The 16,845-nt window shown below is 41.3% G+C and overlaps 1 protein-coding gene across 2 annotated transcripts in view; it reads right to left on the bottom strand.

Moving 5' to 3' along the window:
* Positions 1 to 6,874, bottom strand: part of GAB3 (GRB2 associated binding protein 3) — a 76,698-nt gene extending 69,824 nt beyond the window's left edge. For both annotated transcript variants that reach the window (XM_045538266.1, XM_045538265.1), the window contains exon 1: positions 6,751 to 6,874. In XM_045538266.1, coding sequence (XP_045394222.1) covers positions 6,751 to 6,822 — 72 coding nt within the window. In that variant the 5' untranslated portion in view covers positions 6,823 to 6,874. The remainder of the gene's footprint in view (positions 1 to 6,750) is intronic.
* Between the last annotated feature and the right edge of the window lie 9,971 nt (positions 6,875 to 16,845).

Genomic DNA, 16,845 nt, shown 5'->3' on the forward strand with positions numbered 1-16,845 from the left:
GTTGCTGCCTGGGGTTAGAGACGGAGTGAGGAGTAACTGCAAACAGGCCAAGGGAGTTTAGAAATGGTCTAAAACTGGTCTGTAGTAATGTTTTGACAATGGTATAAGTTTTCTCAAAATCTACCAACTGTACACTTACAATGGGTGAATTCTATAGTGTGTGTGAATATGTGTGTGTATATATACATACACATACATATAAAATACCACAATAAAGCTGTCTTTAAAAATCGCTGGAATGTATGGAAATGTGTTCTAAAGATGTTAGCCCAAGGAAGACAGAATATAATATCAGATTAAGCTAAATGTATTGATAAGAGTGGGCTTACCAGAGAGCCTAGATTTAATGTGTTAGTTCAAGCACTGAGAGTTCTAACAGTTTTCCTGACGGAATGATATCTTTAATGTTCTGAAAGAAAAACAAAACAAAAATTTTGAAAAACTTGCCAATCCATAACTCTATGCCCAGTGAAAATATTTTTCAAAATGAGGAAGAAATAGACATTCTCAGACCAAAATAAAAAAAATAAAAAGGAAAAGAAAAACACTGAGAGAATTCATTGCCAGCAGATCTAAACTACACAAAATGTTAAAGAAAGTTCTTCAGACAGAAGGAATATGACAGCAGACGGAAACTTGAGCCTACACAAAGAAATGAAGCATGTTGGAAATGGAATAAATAAAAGAAAATAAATTTTATTTTCTCTCCTTAGTTCTAATTGCTTGCAAAGATAACTGACTGTCTAAAGCAAATTCAGTAGCAAAGTATCATGTTTATAGCAGATGTAAAAGTAAAATGCATGACAAGAATAGCACAAAGAATGTAAGGATGAAACTGGGAATATACTGTTGTAATGTTGTTACACCACTAATATTATAATGGTATAATATTATTTAAAGGAAGTCCCTAACTAATTAAAGATGTATATTTTACACTCTAGGGCAACGACTAAAAAATTAAAAAGTTATGATTCGTAAGTTAATAATAGAGATAAAATGGAATAATAAAAAAGGCTCAATTATAATCCAAGAAAAGGCAGAAACAGAAGACAGAAACAAAGAACAGATGAAACAAATGGAAAACAGCTAGCAAGATGGTAGATTTTAACCCAAACATTTCAATAATCATACTTTGTGTGAATGAACTAAACATGCCAATTAAAACAAAGAAGGTAAGAATGCATAAAAAAGCAAGACCCAATTATATGCTGTATATAAGAAACCCACATTAAATATGAAGACACTGAGAGGTTAGAAGTAAAAGAATAGAAAAAGAGGCCGGGCTCAGTGGCTCATGCCTGTAATCCTAGCACTCTGGGAGGCCGAGGCGGGCAGATTGTTTGAGCTCAGGAGTTCGAGACCAGCCTGAGCCCCGTCTCTACTAAAAAAATAGAAAGAAATTAGGTGGACAACTAAAAATATATAGAAAAAATTAGCCGGCATGGTGGTGCATGCACAGAGTCCCAGCTACTCGGGAGGCTGAGGCAGGAGGATCGCTTGAGCCCAGGAGTTTGAGGTTTCTGTGAGCTAGGCTGATGCCACAGCACTCTAGCTCGGACAACAGAGTGAGACACTGTCTCGGAAAAAAAAAAAAAAAGAATGGAAAAAGATATACCATGCAAGCACATATCAAAAGAAAGTTGGGATAGCTATATTTATATGAGAAAAATAGACCTCAAAACAAGAAATAGCATCAGGGATAAAGAAAGGCTTCTATTCTCCAAGAAAACCTAATAATTCTAAATGTGTATAACAAACAACAGAACATCGAAATACATGAATGAAAAACAAACAGAACTGTAAGGAGAAATGGACAAATTGTTGACAAATCCACAATTACAGATAGATATTTTCATACTCCTCTCTCAGTAATTGATAGTAAACTTAAGCAGAAAATCAATAAGGATATTGAAAAACTGAACAACAATATCAGCCAACCTGGCCTAATTAACATTTATAGAACATGTCACCCAACGGGGGAAGAATACACAGTTTTTCAAGTATACATGTAATATTAATGAAGTGAAACTATATTGTGGCCCATAATATAAACTTAACACATTTTAAAGAATAGAAATTATACTTTGTTCTTAGATCATAATTGAATTTAACTAGAAAATAATAACAGGTATGTAGAAAATCCAATGTTTGGAAATTAAACAAAGAACTTCTAGACAACCCTTGGGTCAAAGAGGAACTCTCAGGGGAAATTAAATAATATTTTTAAATGAATAAAAATGAAAACATTACATATCCAATCTTACTTGAAGTTTGTAGCATAAATGCTTATATTAGAGAATAAGAAAGGTCTTTAATGAGTACTTTAAGTTTCCTCACTAAGGAACTAGATGTAGAAGTGATCAAATTAAACCCAAAGCAATTAAAAGGATGGAAATAATAAAGATAAGAGGATAAATCAATGAAATTGAATGCAGAAAGAAAGTAGAGAAGATCAATGAAACCAAAGGCTGGGTTTTAGAAAATAACAGAAAAATTGATAAAACTCTATCCTGACTGATCAGGAAAAAAAAAATGTAGAAGACATAAATTACAGTGGTATCATAAATGAAATAGAAGGCCTCACTACAAATCCTATAAACATTAAAAGGATAATAAAGGAACATAACAACTTCACACCAATAAATTCAAGAACTTAGATGAAACAGAGAAAATCCTTGAAAGATACAAACTACTAAAGCTCAGTCAAAAAGATATGGATAACCTGAGTAGCTCTTTACCTATTAAAGAAATGAAATTTATAGTTAATAACTTTCCCACAAAGAAAAGTCCAGGCCCAGATTGTTTCAGTGGTGAATTCTACCAAACATTTAAGGGAGGAATACCAATTCTACACAATATCTTTCAGAAAATACAAGAGGCGAGGACACTTCCCATTTAATTTTATGAGGCCAGCAAGATAGTACAAAAAAGGAAAACTGCAGATCAGTATACCCCATGAACAGGGACACAAATATCCTCAGCAAAACATTAGCAAAGCAAATCCAGCAATAGATGAAAAGAATGATAGATATATCACGTCCAACTGAAGTTTATTCCAGGAGTTCAAGGCTGGCTCAACATTGAAAAATCAACCAGTATAATTCACCATAGTAACAGACTAAAAAAGAAAAGGATATTATTATTTTTACGGATGCAGGAAAAGCATTTAACAAAATCTAATTCGTGATAACAAGTCTCAGCAAACTAGCAATACAAGGGAACTTCCTCAATTTGGTAAAAGGCACCTTCAAAAAAGCCTACAGCCAACGTATTTAAAAGGCAAAAAGCTGAACGCTTTCCCCTTAAGATCAAAAAAAAGTTAAGGATGTCTGCTGTCATCCTTTCTATGCAATATTTATAATACTGAAGGTTCCAACTGCAAACAAGGCTACTAGAACTAATAAGTGAGTTTATCAAAGCTACAGGATACAAAATTAATAAAATCAGTTGACAAACTAGTTCTACAATTGATATAGAAAAGCAAAGGCCCTAGAATAATCAAAACAACTCTGAAAAAGGAAAACAAAGTTGGAGGGCTACAACTACTATCATCAAGCAGCAAGTATTGGCATAAAGATGAACAAATAGATCAATGGAACAGACTAGAGAATCCAGAAATAGACCTACATAAATCTGGTTAATGGATTTTTGACGAAGTTTCAAAAGTACGTCAATGGAGTAGACAGTCTACTTGATAAATAGTATTGGAACAAATGGAATCTGTATATGAGAAAATGAACCATAATATAAACCTCACAACTGGCACAAAATTAACTCAAAATGGATCATAGATCTGAATGTAAAATTATAAAGCTTTTAGAAAAAAACAGAAGAAAATCTTCAGGATCTTAGGCTAGGTGAGACTTCTTAGATTTGACACTCAAAATGTGATTCATAAAAGAAAAATTGATATTTGGGATTTCATAAAAATTTTTAAATTTTAGTTCTACAAAAGATACTGTAAAGAGAATAAAAGACAAACTACAGATTGCTAGAAAATGTTTGCAAATTACATATCCAACAAAGAATTTGTATCCAGAGACAAAAACAGTACTGAGCTCTTAGCATTGTTTTGAAGACCAAATGAGTTAATACAAGTAAGGTTCTTAGCGTAGTGCCTGGCACATATAAACATTCACCAAATGTGAACTATTATAACTTTACTATCATTGTTATTATAGTATTCTTTAAAATTGGGGAAATAGAAGCAAGCCAAATGTTCATCAGTAGAGAAATTGTTAAATTATGTTACATTTTTTATAAGGAATATTTGGCAATGGTTTAAAAAAAATGGAGTAAATCTATATGTACTAACCTGGAAAGATGTCCAGAATCATGAAAAAAGCAGATTGCAGGACAATTACTATAATATGATCCCATTTGTGCAAGGAGAATATTATATATTTTCTGGAAATTTTTCTAGACTAAACTGCTAACAGTTGTCCCTGGGGAGGGGAGTGGAATAAGGAGGAGTACAAAGGGAGGGTAGGATGTGGGCAAAATCTAAAAGGCGTCTTCACTTTTCATTCTATTTATTCCTATATTGTTTGAATTTTTACAATAAATATATTTCTGTATTACTTGTGAAACAAAAATATACAAAAGAAAAGAATTAACTATCTTTTAAAAGAGCAATGACAAATAACTTTTTGATTGTCTTGGGTGATGGATTCAAAGTGGACGAAGTACAAGCTTACCTTGGTCTGAAAGATTTGCCTAAAAACAGACTGACCTTCCATTTGTAACAGTAAACATTGATGGGTGCTGCTTGCTGGCGTAGCAGCATAAAGAACCAAGTTATTGCCTTGGTCGTGCTACTAAGTAGCTTTGTTATGTTACTGTATTATAAATGATAGATTACGGAGTCCTTGAGGACTGGGATCAAGTCTTTTTTCTCTGTCCTCCCATCTGGTAACACCGGGCCTGCCTAGTTCAGAGTTGGCGCCAAATTAATAGGAGAAAGGAGTAGTTACTCCTGACTCGAGGAGCCGAATATAAACCAACTTTCCAAGTCGCGTCAAGGTGACATATGATCGCCATCTAGTGGCAAAAAGGATTCCTGCAGAATTTAGCGAGGAGAAGAAACGGACTTTTCTTTTTGAGGTGTGTTCCAGGGACAGATGCCTTTCAGCAAAAAAAAAAAAAAAAAAAAAGAGAGAGAGAGAGAGAGAACATTGACTATCTAAAAGACTATGACCCTCCTTTAAAAATGTCCCAATCATCAAGATTTATGTCTTGGAGTGTTGGCAAGATGACATCTGGGATCTTTTGTGTCGTTTCCTCTATCACCACCTTATCATTACATACCCCACACATCTCTAAGCCATGCAGGGCCCACTCTTGCCACACCCCTGTACTACCTAAAAAGGATGAGCCACGTATGATAATACGTATGCACAGCCAGGCCTCCCCAAAGTTTACAAAGCACCAATAAACTCCCAGGCCAGTCTGCTCAGGAGAAGATACAAAAACAAAACTGGGAAAAAAAATCTTCCATAAACTTTGCCCTCCAGGCTCATCATCTTTCTGAATCATCTACCAGAAAGTAAGTGTCACTCTTCGATGTCTTTCAGTCCAAAGGACTACAAGGAAACCCACCCTGAGTCAGCACTGCAAGTACCACTCTGTGACAAAAGCCTCACCTGCCCATGCAGGTCAAAGGAGTAGTGAGATATTGGACCCTGTGCTTATGGACTCATGGACTCAAAAAAAAAAAAAAAGTGAGGTAGGGACACACTGGCAGTTAATTAGACAAATCTTGGTATTTATACATCTGTGATATCTCCATACTAAACGCAACAATATTCCTGTAAAATGTTGTTCAGCAGAACATGAATGCAGACATGAGAGAGTTTGTTCCTACCACCATGCTGTGGAGTTGCAGAGAAATTAGGAAATATGAACAAGATGAATCCATCAAGCTACTCCCAGCATAAAAAAGGCAAGAAGCCCTAATAGCTATTTATATGCAACCCCTGGGGACTGAAGTGGTTCCTCCTAATGGCTTGAAAATACTCAGTCGCAATGAGGTCTTTAAGCAGTTTTAAAGACTTTATCCCGAGGACGCTGATGGAGATAATGAACGTTTGAGCTGTCTGTAGAGCGTTTAAAAACGGTAATGGAATGTGTAGGAAGATGTGCTCTTCCAAGTGTTCCTAATTTCATCCTAGTAAAAGTCAACGGTTCCTGCTGGCACTAGAAAAGCGCGCTGTCAGCATAAAGAAAAAGCTGAAAAGCAGCGCGATGAGAGACGAGGTACACCGTGCAGGTCTCCAGACAGGAGTGTCTGACGACAGCCACGAGAGACAGCACTCCTTACTGTCCAAGGGTAATGCAGAAGCCTCCCTGCCCGCCTGGCCCAGGCCAGTCCCCTCCCGCTGTCAGTCCCCTTCGCTGGGCAATGGGACTCAGAGCCACTTCCCGCCAGAGACAGTGGTACTCTTTCGAGATGTCTCCCCGGCGCCTGGGGTTTCAGCTGCAACCCGCCTCCCTCCGCTACGGCCAGCGGTGGTCTGCAGCCGCGTAGCCCCGCGGGCAAGAGCTCCCCGGCCCCGGCCCGCTCCCGGGGCCCGCGGCGACGCTGGCCCGACGTGCGATTTCGCTTTCCGTCAATCGGCCTCGCCTGCAGTCCTGGGAGCTGGGAGCGGCTGCGTCTAGGGCGCCCAGAGCCCCGGGGGCCACCGCGCGGCCACCCCGCGGGCGAGCGCCCAGGGCCGCGAAGGCCCGGCGAGTGGCTGCACCCCTACTCACGTAGCGCTGCAGCTTCCTCTCGGGGGGCGACTTGACCAGCCAGCCGGTGCACACGGCGTCGCCCGCGCTCATCGTGGCCGCCGCCGCCGTTTCCTCCAGCTGGGCCGGCCGCCCGCGGCAGGAGGAAGTCGGGCCAGGGATGCCGGTGGGGCGGGCCCTGCGCCCGCCTGCCCAGCGCCGCCCCGAGCGGCCGCTGCGACCCCCACCTCCGGCCGCTGCGGCCCCCCGGGAGGGGACCGGCGCAGCCCCGCGGCCCAAGACGATGGGAAAAGGAGTGGAGACCGGGAAGCTCCTTCGAGCAAGTGCAGTGACGCCAGCGGCAGTGCCTAGGGGGACTCTATGCAGGGCGCCCTGCCCCTCTCACCCAGGGGCCCAGGGGACTGACTGTTCTAAGAGTCCAGCTGGAGGGGAGAGTGAGAGAGCACACTGAAGGAACCCTGAGACCTAATCCCCCATCTGTGACCCGCCACTTAAAAAGGACTAGTCCCTGGGCCTCAGGGGCAGGAGAGCCTTGAAACCTACCCCCCCCCCCCCGCCCCCGCATCTGCTGTGTACATGATTCAGGGAGGAAGAAGAGAAAGATTCCTCTTGGACTTCCCTGTTCCCCTTGATTGTTTGCAGAGTGTTTTTATGCCCCTCCTGCAAAGATCATTGTGTTCAGTGATAAGCTTTGCTGGCAAAACTGTTTAAATGTCCTAATGAACCCAAATGACCCAGATTCAAAAGGTAGTGCTCTTTGCAGTCTCTTTGACTGTAAGGTTTTAAAAGATGGCGGCTCTAAGGTTGATTGTGTCAGGCACTGTGCTGAGCACTCTAATAATAATAATAACGATAATAAACACCTAAGATTTATCATGACCTTCCTCAGTGCCAGTTATTGTGCTAAGCACTTTACAGGCATTATCTCATTTGGTCCACACAAATACCCTATGAAATGGGCCCTATTATTATCTCAATTTTGCAAGTGAGTAACATGAAAAACAGGATGATAATGTCACTTGTCCAAAGCCATATAACTTGGAAGTCATCCATAGACAGCCATGGCTGTCTCAAGAGCCCATCCTCTTACACACAACCCTCCATTCCTTGTGGGTGCCATCTATGTAATGCTCGGTGGCATCTGCCAGCTCCCTGATCTACAGTGCTCTTTCCCCTGGCTGTGATGCCTCTCACCTGGAAGTCACACTTGGAAGAAACAAATGACTTACAAAGAGACTTCTCAACCTGTTACCATACATCTGAAATTTGCAAGGAGAGATGACTGTTTTGAATGACATGGCTGGGCCATCACAGTGGCTCACGCCTGTAATCCTAGCACTCTGGGAGGCCAAGGTGGGAGGATCGCTTGCAGTCAGGAATTTGAGACCAGCCTGAGCAAGAGCGAGACCCCCTCTCTACTAAAAATAGAAAAAATTAGCTAGCCAATTAAAAATAGAAACAAAAAATTAGCTGGGTGCAGTGGCGAACGCCTGTAGTCCCAGGTACTTGGGAGGCTGAGGCAGGAGGATCGCTTGAGCCCGGAAGTTTGAGGTTGCTGTGAGCTAGGCTGACACCACTGCACTCTAGCCTGGGTGACAGAGTGAGACTGTGTCTCAAAAAAAAAAAAAAAAAGAATGACATGGCTCATTTGTCATTCTATAATTACGTGGGGTTCAATGGAGAGAACAGAATCCACTCTAGGTGTTTCACACAGAAAAGGATTTGATTTAGGGAGGCATTGGAAGTGCTGGAGCAACTGGAATCAGGGGCTGCCACTAGAGTTTTGGCTTTAGGGTCACACCAGAGCTGCAAAGCAGAGGTTAGGAGACTATTGCTGGCAACATTCACACCTCAGAGCCCACTTCACTGTGACCAGCACTGCAACCATCTGCCTCCTCTCTGTTTTCCAAATCTCACATTAGCGTGTCTAATTAGCTAAACCTAATTTACATCCACAAATATAGATTCAAGACAATGTTTAATATCTTTTTTAGATTTCCCATCTCTCCAAATACAAGGACAGTGAAATGAAAGTTGAGAGGGAAACTATTAATACATATCTAGCACAGGACACCCTCCCCCGACCAGCAGCTACTCAATATCCACACACTCCCTTGTACATAAAATAAACTTACTATAGAAACAACAACTTATTCACACTAAAACAATTGCTATTATCTTTTCTATAACCTGAAAAACACTCCCTAAAACAGGAGACCAAAGGTTCCATCAGGCACAGTAGCCATCTCTAAAGGATAATCATTCCTCTTCTAGTTCAGGTACCATCCACTGTCAATATCCTATAACCTAAAGAAAAAAATTTCAAAGTTAATCTTATCAAGTGATGTCCATAAAACATAAAAGGGAGATGGGAAAAGTTTACACCCATACAGCTACTAAAATTTTCATTTCTATAACTGGTCATGACACTGTAGTTGGTGTTTATAACTTCTTTTTTCCACTATCCCCACCCCCCGGTCCTCCAGCCAGGACCTTGGCAGGTCAGAGTTCTTTACCTGATGAGTGACCCAAACCTTTATTCCTAACTAGTCTGAATCTTCAGTGGTCCTACCTGTACATGGCATTACTAGGAGATGCCCCAGATGATCCCTTGAATTCAAGACACAGTCATCTCTGACCCTACTGTTTGGGAGCAATCCTATTTCCTCTTGAGAATCAATGTGAATCATGTGAGCCAGTTCAGTAGGACCCATGGTTTGGCTGCTGATTCAGTGGCCTAAAGAATCCCCAATGGCCAGGTGGCAGTCTTAGCCTGCAATTCAATGAAATCAATATTGCATTCCTGACGGAAGCATTCCCCACTTGGGAACAAAGACCTCCCAACCAGTAGAGCTCACAATTGTGAGGATGAGAAAAAACACCTCGCAGGTGGATTATTAGGAGTTGCTCCTCTCTTAATTCCTGGACCCACGGATCCTGGCTATGCAGAAACAGCACCACATAATGGTCACCTGTTTAAAATATTTACTTAATCCTATAAGACAGAACCTCTGCCTTTCAGCACATTTTCACCTCACTAGGTTAGTAACTGAGTCTTCAACAGATCAACCATCTTACCATCCTGTTGAGCCAGGTGCTTCTGAGATACATGGTAAGACTACTGGATCTCATTAGCATGAGCACACCACCATTTGTCTTTTGCCCTATAATGATTTCCTTAGTCGGAAGCGCTGTTATGCTATTGTGAATGTGAATAAGCAGTCCAGTAAGTCTGTGCATGGGAGTGCTAGCAGAAATTTAGGTTATAAAAAAGCAAATCCCTGTACAAAATAAGCACCTATTCGAGTGAGATGGATGTGGTTCAATTTCATCAGTCTTCCACCGGGTAGTTGGCTGGTCCCCTGAGGGAATACTACCATACTGGGAGCTTATTGTTGGTCTCTGCTGTGGGCAGGTTGAGTACTCGGCAGTGTCTGTGGCCATATCAACTTTTGCTAGTCCTTGGGTGTCTCACTCATGGCTAATTCTCTTAGCCTTGCTCACATCTCTATATAAAAAAAAATCCCCTCATTATACTTTCCTTGTTTCAAGCCACTGAGTCTATCATTTGCTTCCTTCTGAGACCTTGACCAATATACCTGGTCACGGGGAACTCCCTATGCTGTTATAGGTGTGAATTGAAGGAAAGGTTGTTATGTAGCACTAGGGGCCACAGAGATATGAGACACCTGCTCAAGCAACTTTCCTGTACCTTCCAGACTTGCTTGAGTCTGGTCTCAAATATTCCACTTCCAGTGGATGATCAAGTAGTACCCAATTTATCAAGGACGGCTGAAGTTCCTTGGTGCCCCATGGTCAGGCATTCAAATTGCCACAGCCCAGGAGCAAGCCAGAAGCTGTTGATCAAAAGGAAAATACTTCTTTTCTGGTAGAGGGCACAGTTTGCTTCAAACCTCTAGGGGGCTGCTGTATGTTTCTCCTATTGAGACTTGCCAGAGGCTCCATGTAGCCTCTAGATATGTCAAAGGCTCTGTGCATGTTGGATCCGCAGGGTTATAAGGGTCAAGCGGCCTGGACTTGTTATAGAGCCTTTTCTTGCCCTAGGTCCCACTGAAAACATGCAACCCTCCAGATTACTCACTGAATGCATTGGTGCAGCACACTTAAATGTAGTGTGTGTTGCCTACAAAATCCAAATAGGCACAGCAAATGCTGTACCTCCTTCTGAGTGGTAGGGGGTATGAGGTGCAGCAACTTGTTGGATGCCCAACATGATTCAGACCATCTAAAAACTTCACTGAGGTTCAGGCTTTTGAATTGGGATTTATCTCCCACCCTCTGGCATACTTATGTCTTAATAAAACGTCTGGAAGAGTGGTCCCCAACTTTTTTGGCACCAGGGACTGGTTTCATGGAAGGCAACTTTTCCACAGATGGGGGTGGCGAGAGGCGGGGCTCATGCAGTGATAGGAGCGGTGGGGAGCGGCTGTAAATACAGAAGAAGCTTCTCCCTCCACCAGCCCGCCACTCACCTCCTGCTGTGCACCCCCTGCCCCCCTTTCCACGGAGAGGGGTGGGGGGGTGAGGGGAGAGGTGGCAGTTGCAGAGCTCTGCGGCCAGGTCCCTAACAGGCCACTGACCAGTACCAGTTTGAAGCCCCGGGGCTGGGGACTGAAGATCTAGAATATTTGCTTCCTCTTCATCACCTGCTCCAGTAAGCATAATGTCAGCAGTGCAATGAACCAGCATGATGTTCATGACAATCAAGTTTCATTCACCCTAGATTATGACAGTGAGCCAGAGAATACATATAGCCCTGAGGTTGTACTGTTCCTACCAGATGAAAGCAAGCTGCTTCTGATGTTCTCTGCTGACTGGGAAAAAAGAACATTTGTCAGATGAATAACTGCATACCAGGTGCCAGAGGGCTATGTTGATTTGCTATAGGAAAACAACATCATCCAGAATAGCAGCTTCAATTCAAGTCACAACCTGATTAATTTTGCAGTTATCCACTATTCATCTCCAGGCTAACCAGATAGGTTAAATAAAGATGTGATATGAGTAATCATTCCTGCATCTTTCAGGGTGTACTGTTCTCCCTGCCAGATAAATCCAAATTGCTCCTTTCATGAAGACCCGTCCTAGCTTCTTGGCACTCCAGCCTGGGGAGAGGAGAGAATTTGAATAACAAGTGGTTTTTGGCATGTAGATTCCTTTGTGGCTTCCCCATGTATTACTTATTTAAAATAGGCTTAATTTGGCAGTTCATTAAGTACTATAAATCGTATAACTAGAAGGATTTGTGGAAATAAATGTCCACTATTGCAGAAGAGTTTCTATTTCAATTATGTCACGATGAGCAAAGTAACTATGCATCTAACTTTTTTGCTATGAAAAGAAAATTGAAAAGAAAATTCTGGATCATGGACACACACAGGGAGATATCTACACATGTGTATGAAGGACAATAATGAGGAGAAAGGGCTGCACCTTCCTATATCTCCCACCTCCCACCTACCTCTTGTTCTAGTAAATCTATAAAGCATATGAATTAAAGGCCTGGAGTGCCATGGTACAAGTTCAGATAGGGGAACTCCCTTTTTCTTATATAGACATCTATAAAGTGCTTCTTTGAGAGTGAAAGCCATCTAATTTCCATCTGAAGTATGAATTTAACTTTATTATTATCAATGATAGTCTTTCTCATGTCTCATGAGAGAATCCTAACATCACATCCACTATTGTTGTATTTAAAATGGCACAAAATTGTTGTCACAAGTCCAGATCAAACACTTCTCAACTCATTCTATGAAGCCAGTATTACTCTGATGCGAAAACCAGAAAAAGGTAAAAAAACTATCAACCAATATGCCTCTTGAATATAGACATAAAAATCCTTAGCAAAATACTAGCAAATAGAATTCACAAATACATAAAAAGAGTTACACATTGTGACCAAGTGAGGTTTATCCCAGATATGCAAGGCTCATTCAATATTTGAAAATCAGTCAATGCAATCCACTACATTAACAGACAAAAGAAGAAAAGTCACATGATTATATCAATTGATGCAGAACAAGCATTTGACTGACTCCAACACCAGTTCTTAACAAAAACTCTCAGAAAATTAGGACTAGAAGGATAACTTCCTCAACTTGTTAAAGAATGTGTATAGAAGACCTATGGCTTACATCATACTTAATGGTGAAAAACTGGATACTTTCCCCCTTAAGATTGGGAACAAGGCAAGGATATTCACTCTCACCACTCTTATTCAACATAGTACTGGAAGTTCTATCCAGTGCAATAAGGTGGTAAAAAAAAGAAATGAAGGCCATATAGATTGGGAAGAAAGAAATAGTCTTGATTTGCAGATGACATAATTGTCTTCATAGAGAATTTCAAGGAATCTACAAAAACAACTCCTGTAACTAATGAGTGAGTTTTGAAAGGTTGTTGCATGTAACTAAGACTAACACATAAATCTCTTTATACAATTTCAAGGCTAATTATAAAGCTACAGTAATCACGATGGTGTGGTATTAGTGAAAGGACAGACGTATAGATAAATGGAATGGAATAGAGAGCCTAGAAATAGACTCACATAAATCCAACTGGTTTTTGACAAAGGTGCAAAAGCAATTCAGTGAGGGAAGGATAGTCTTTTCAACAAACTGCAGAAGTTGGATGTCCATAGGCAAAACAGAACAAAACATCTTCAACCCAAACCTCACACCTTATATAAAAATTAACTCTACATAAATACTAGATTTAAATGTAAAATGTGAAACTATAAAACTTTTCAAAGACGATATAGAAAACTTTTGGAACCTAGAACCTGATGGATACATGGCACCAAAAGTACAATCCATAGAAGAAAAAATGGATAAATTGGACTTCATCAAAATTAAAACTTTTGGTCTACAAAATACCTTGTTAAGAGTATAAAAAGACAAGCTACAGACTGGGAGAAAGTATCTGCAAACCACATACCTAACAAAGGACTCATATCAAGAATATATAAAGAGGCCGGGCGCAGTGGCTCACGCCTGTAATCCTAGCCCTCTGGGAGGCCGAGGCGGGTGGATCGCTCGAGCTCAGGAGTTCGAGAGCAGCCTGAGCGAGACCTCGTCTCTACTAAAAATAGAAATAAAAAAATTATCTGGACAACTAAAAATATATATACTGGGCATGGTGGCACGTGCCTGTAGTCCCAGGTATTCGGGAGGCTGAGGCAGGAGGATTGCTTAAGCCCAGGAGTTTGAGGTTGCTGTGAGCTAGGCTGATGCCACGGCACTCGCTCTAGCCTGGGCAACAAAGTGAGACTCTGTCTCAAAAAAAAAAAAAAAAAAAAAAAAGAATATATAAAGAGGCCAGGCACAGTGGCTCACACCTGTAATCCCAGCACTCTGGGAGGCAGGTGGATCATTTGAGCTCAGGAGTTTGAGACCAGCCTGAGCAAGAGTGAGACCCCCGTCTCTACTAAAAATAGAAAGAGATTAGCTGGACAACTAAAAATATACATAAAAAAATTAGCTGGGCGTGGTGGCGCATGCCTGTAGTCCCAATTACTGGGGAGGCTGAGGCAGGAGGATTGCTTGAGCCCAGGAGTTTGAGGTTGCTGTGAGTGAGGCTGATGCCATGGCACTCTAGCCTGGGTGACAGACCCAGACTCTGTTTCAAAAAAAGAAAAAAAAAAAGAATATATGAAGAATTCCTAAAAGTCATCAGTAAAAAACAAAAACAAAAACTCTAATAATCCAATTAGAAAATAGACAAAAGATATGAAGAGGCATTTCATGAAGAGGATATACAGAGGGCAGAGAGGGCAGATAAGCACATTGGAAGATGTTCAACATCATTAGCTATTAGGGAAGTGCACACTAAATCCACAAGGAGATACCACTACCCACTTATCAGAATGACTAAAATAAAAAAAAGAAATCAGCAGAATTCCCATATTGATTTACTGACCTATGGAATGAGGCCATCATGGGGAAAGGCCCAAGTGGAAACCCCTAGAGACTCCCCTTCCCACAAAAGTGTAAATCAAATGAAATGCCACATACTTAGGGGGCAATTTCAGACATTAGTTCTATCATCACAGACTTGGAAAATGCATGGAAGGAAATTCCTGTCACACTCCCATTTAATTCATCAGTCTGGCCTGCACAGCAGTTGGTTAGGTCTTGGTGAATGTGGCAGTTTTAAACCAGGGCTCCAGAATTCTTTGACACTTCTCCCTTTGAAAGGTGGGGCCAATGTTCCCTCCCCTTGAACCTCAGCAGGCTTGTGACTGCTTCAACTGTAGAATATAGCAGAAGTGATGCTATGAGATTCCAAGGCCGAGTCATAAAAGGGGATGCAGCCTTATGCCTTAGTCACCCTAACACTTGCTTTTGGAGCCCTGAACCACCAAGTATAGAGTCCAACTACTCTAATGCTGCCATGCTGTAAGGAAGTCTAAGCCACATGGAAAGGCCATGTGAAGTAGATGCTCCAGTTCTAGCAGAACCTGACCTTGCAGCCATCTTAGTGCAAGCAACAGGAATGTTCACGAAGAGCTTCCCAGAAGATTATAGCCTCCAGCCATCTCATCACCGGTAGTCATCAAGTCATCTCAGACAAGGCTTCAGACATTATGGAGCAAAGAGAAACCATTCCCATTGTGCCCTGTCTGAATTCCTAACCTGAAGAACCTGTCAGCACAATTAAATGGTTGTTTAATGTCACTAACTGTTGGTATGGTTTGTTATGCAGCAGTAAAAACAAAAACTGTGGACACTAAGTGACTGTGGATTACTGTAAGCTTAATCAGGTGGTTATTCCACCTGCTGCTGCAGTTTCAGATGTGGTCTATTTGCTGTAACAATTCCATACCTTTTTCAACATTTTGCATACAGCTGTTGATCTGGCCAATGGTAAAATGGCCTGTTGAAAATTCTGCCATGTTGCTAGTTGGGACACAAAACCTTGTGAAGTTGGAGTGCTAGCCTACAGAATTTGAAATAAACTATGAGCCACAGACTATTAAATAGTGAAGTTTTTCTCATAGCTAGAATATAAGGGGTCTGGAAAACAGAGAGTTGAGGTGGAGAATGACATATCTCACAGGTATGCTGAATGATCTGCCTTTAGAATTTTTGCTTCTCAACCTCGTGACTTTGGACCTGGCTGGTTTAGACTGTAGTACTGAAAAAAGACACATTTCCACTTAGAGACATGAGAATTGCCCCATTAACTTGGAAACTGAGAGCCACTTGGCCATTTCTGGTTCCTCATGCCATTACCCACCCCTGCCCTCTCCCACCAACTTCCAACTCATTGGCCAGAACTATGTCACATGGCTACCATAACTGCAAGAGAAGCCAGTAAAGGATGTAACAAAGGATCTGACTGGCTTAGAGCAACTATGACTCATCCCACGTTGCTGGGCACAGTGCTATCCTGAAGAAAGCTGGGGCTTTATTACTGAAGAAGAGGAAAGAGATGGCTGTTAGATAGCCAACTAAAAGTGTTTACCACACATGACTAGTGAAACATTTTATAACCAGTCATAACCCTATAGGACCGGAGGGCAGGAGAGCATCTGTGAGAAGACACAACGTGAAGAGCTTATGTTGTTAGGAGCTTTTCTCTTGGAGTACAGGAAGACTCTAAGAGAATTTAATGGTATAACTTTGTGTGGAGTGGCGCTGTGGAAGGGAAAGGTGAAAAAATTTTGAGGTCTATCCTTAATGTTCACTCATCCCGTGCACACATTTATTCTCATTTTTGCACATATAATATCCATCATTTAAACCTGTTCTTTATTGAGTCCAAGAGCCCATAATACCCTTCTAACAATAAGAGTCAACTTCTTTTACTTGCAAACAAAGTATTAATATTTCTGCCTGGTACAAGATATGATACCAGAAGCAAAGTCTTCCATGTAACAAATTCTCAGACAAGTGTGATAATTTTGTTTTTGTTATCTGGCCGGACGTGGTGAAAACAATGTGGTGAAAAATATTCTGGGATAGGAATCTAATAGCCTACAATATATATTAGCAAAATAGCTCCTTAAATTTTTGGCTGTTCTCACCTGAAATCTGTTGTCCCTTGCAGCTACAGCTCTGGGATAAGCTTCTGGGTCCAGGCATCACCTCCACA

The sequence above is a fragment of the Lemur catta genome, chromosome X (genome assembly GCF_020740605.2).
Source record: "Lemur catta isolate mLemCat1 chromosome X, mLemCat1.pri, whole genome shotgun sequence".
Classification (NCBI taxonomy): domain Eukaryota; kingdom Metazoa; phylum Chordata; class Mammalia; order Primates; family Lemuridae; genus Lemur; species Lemur catta.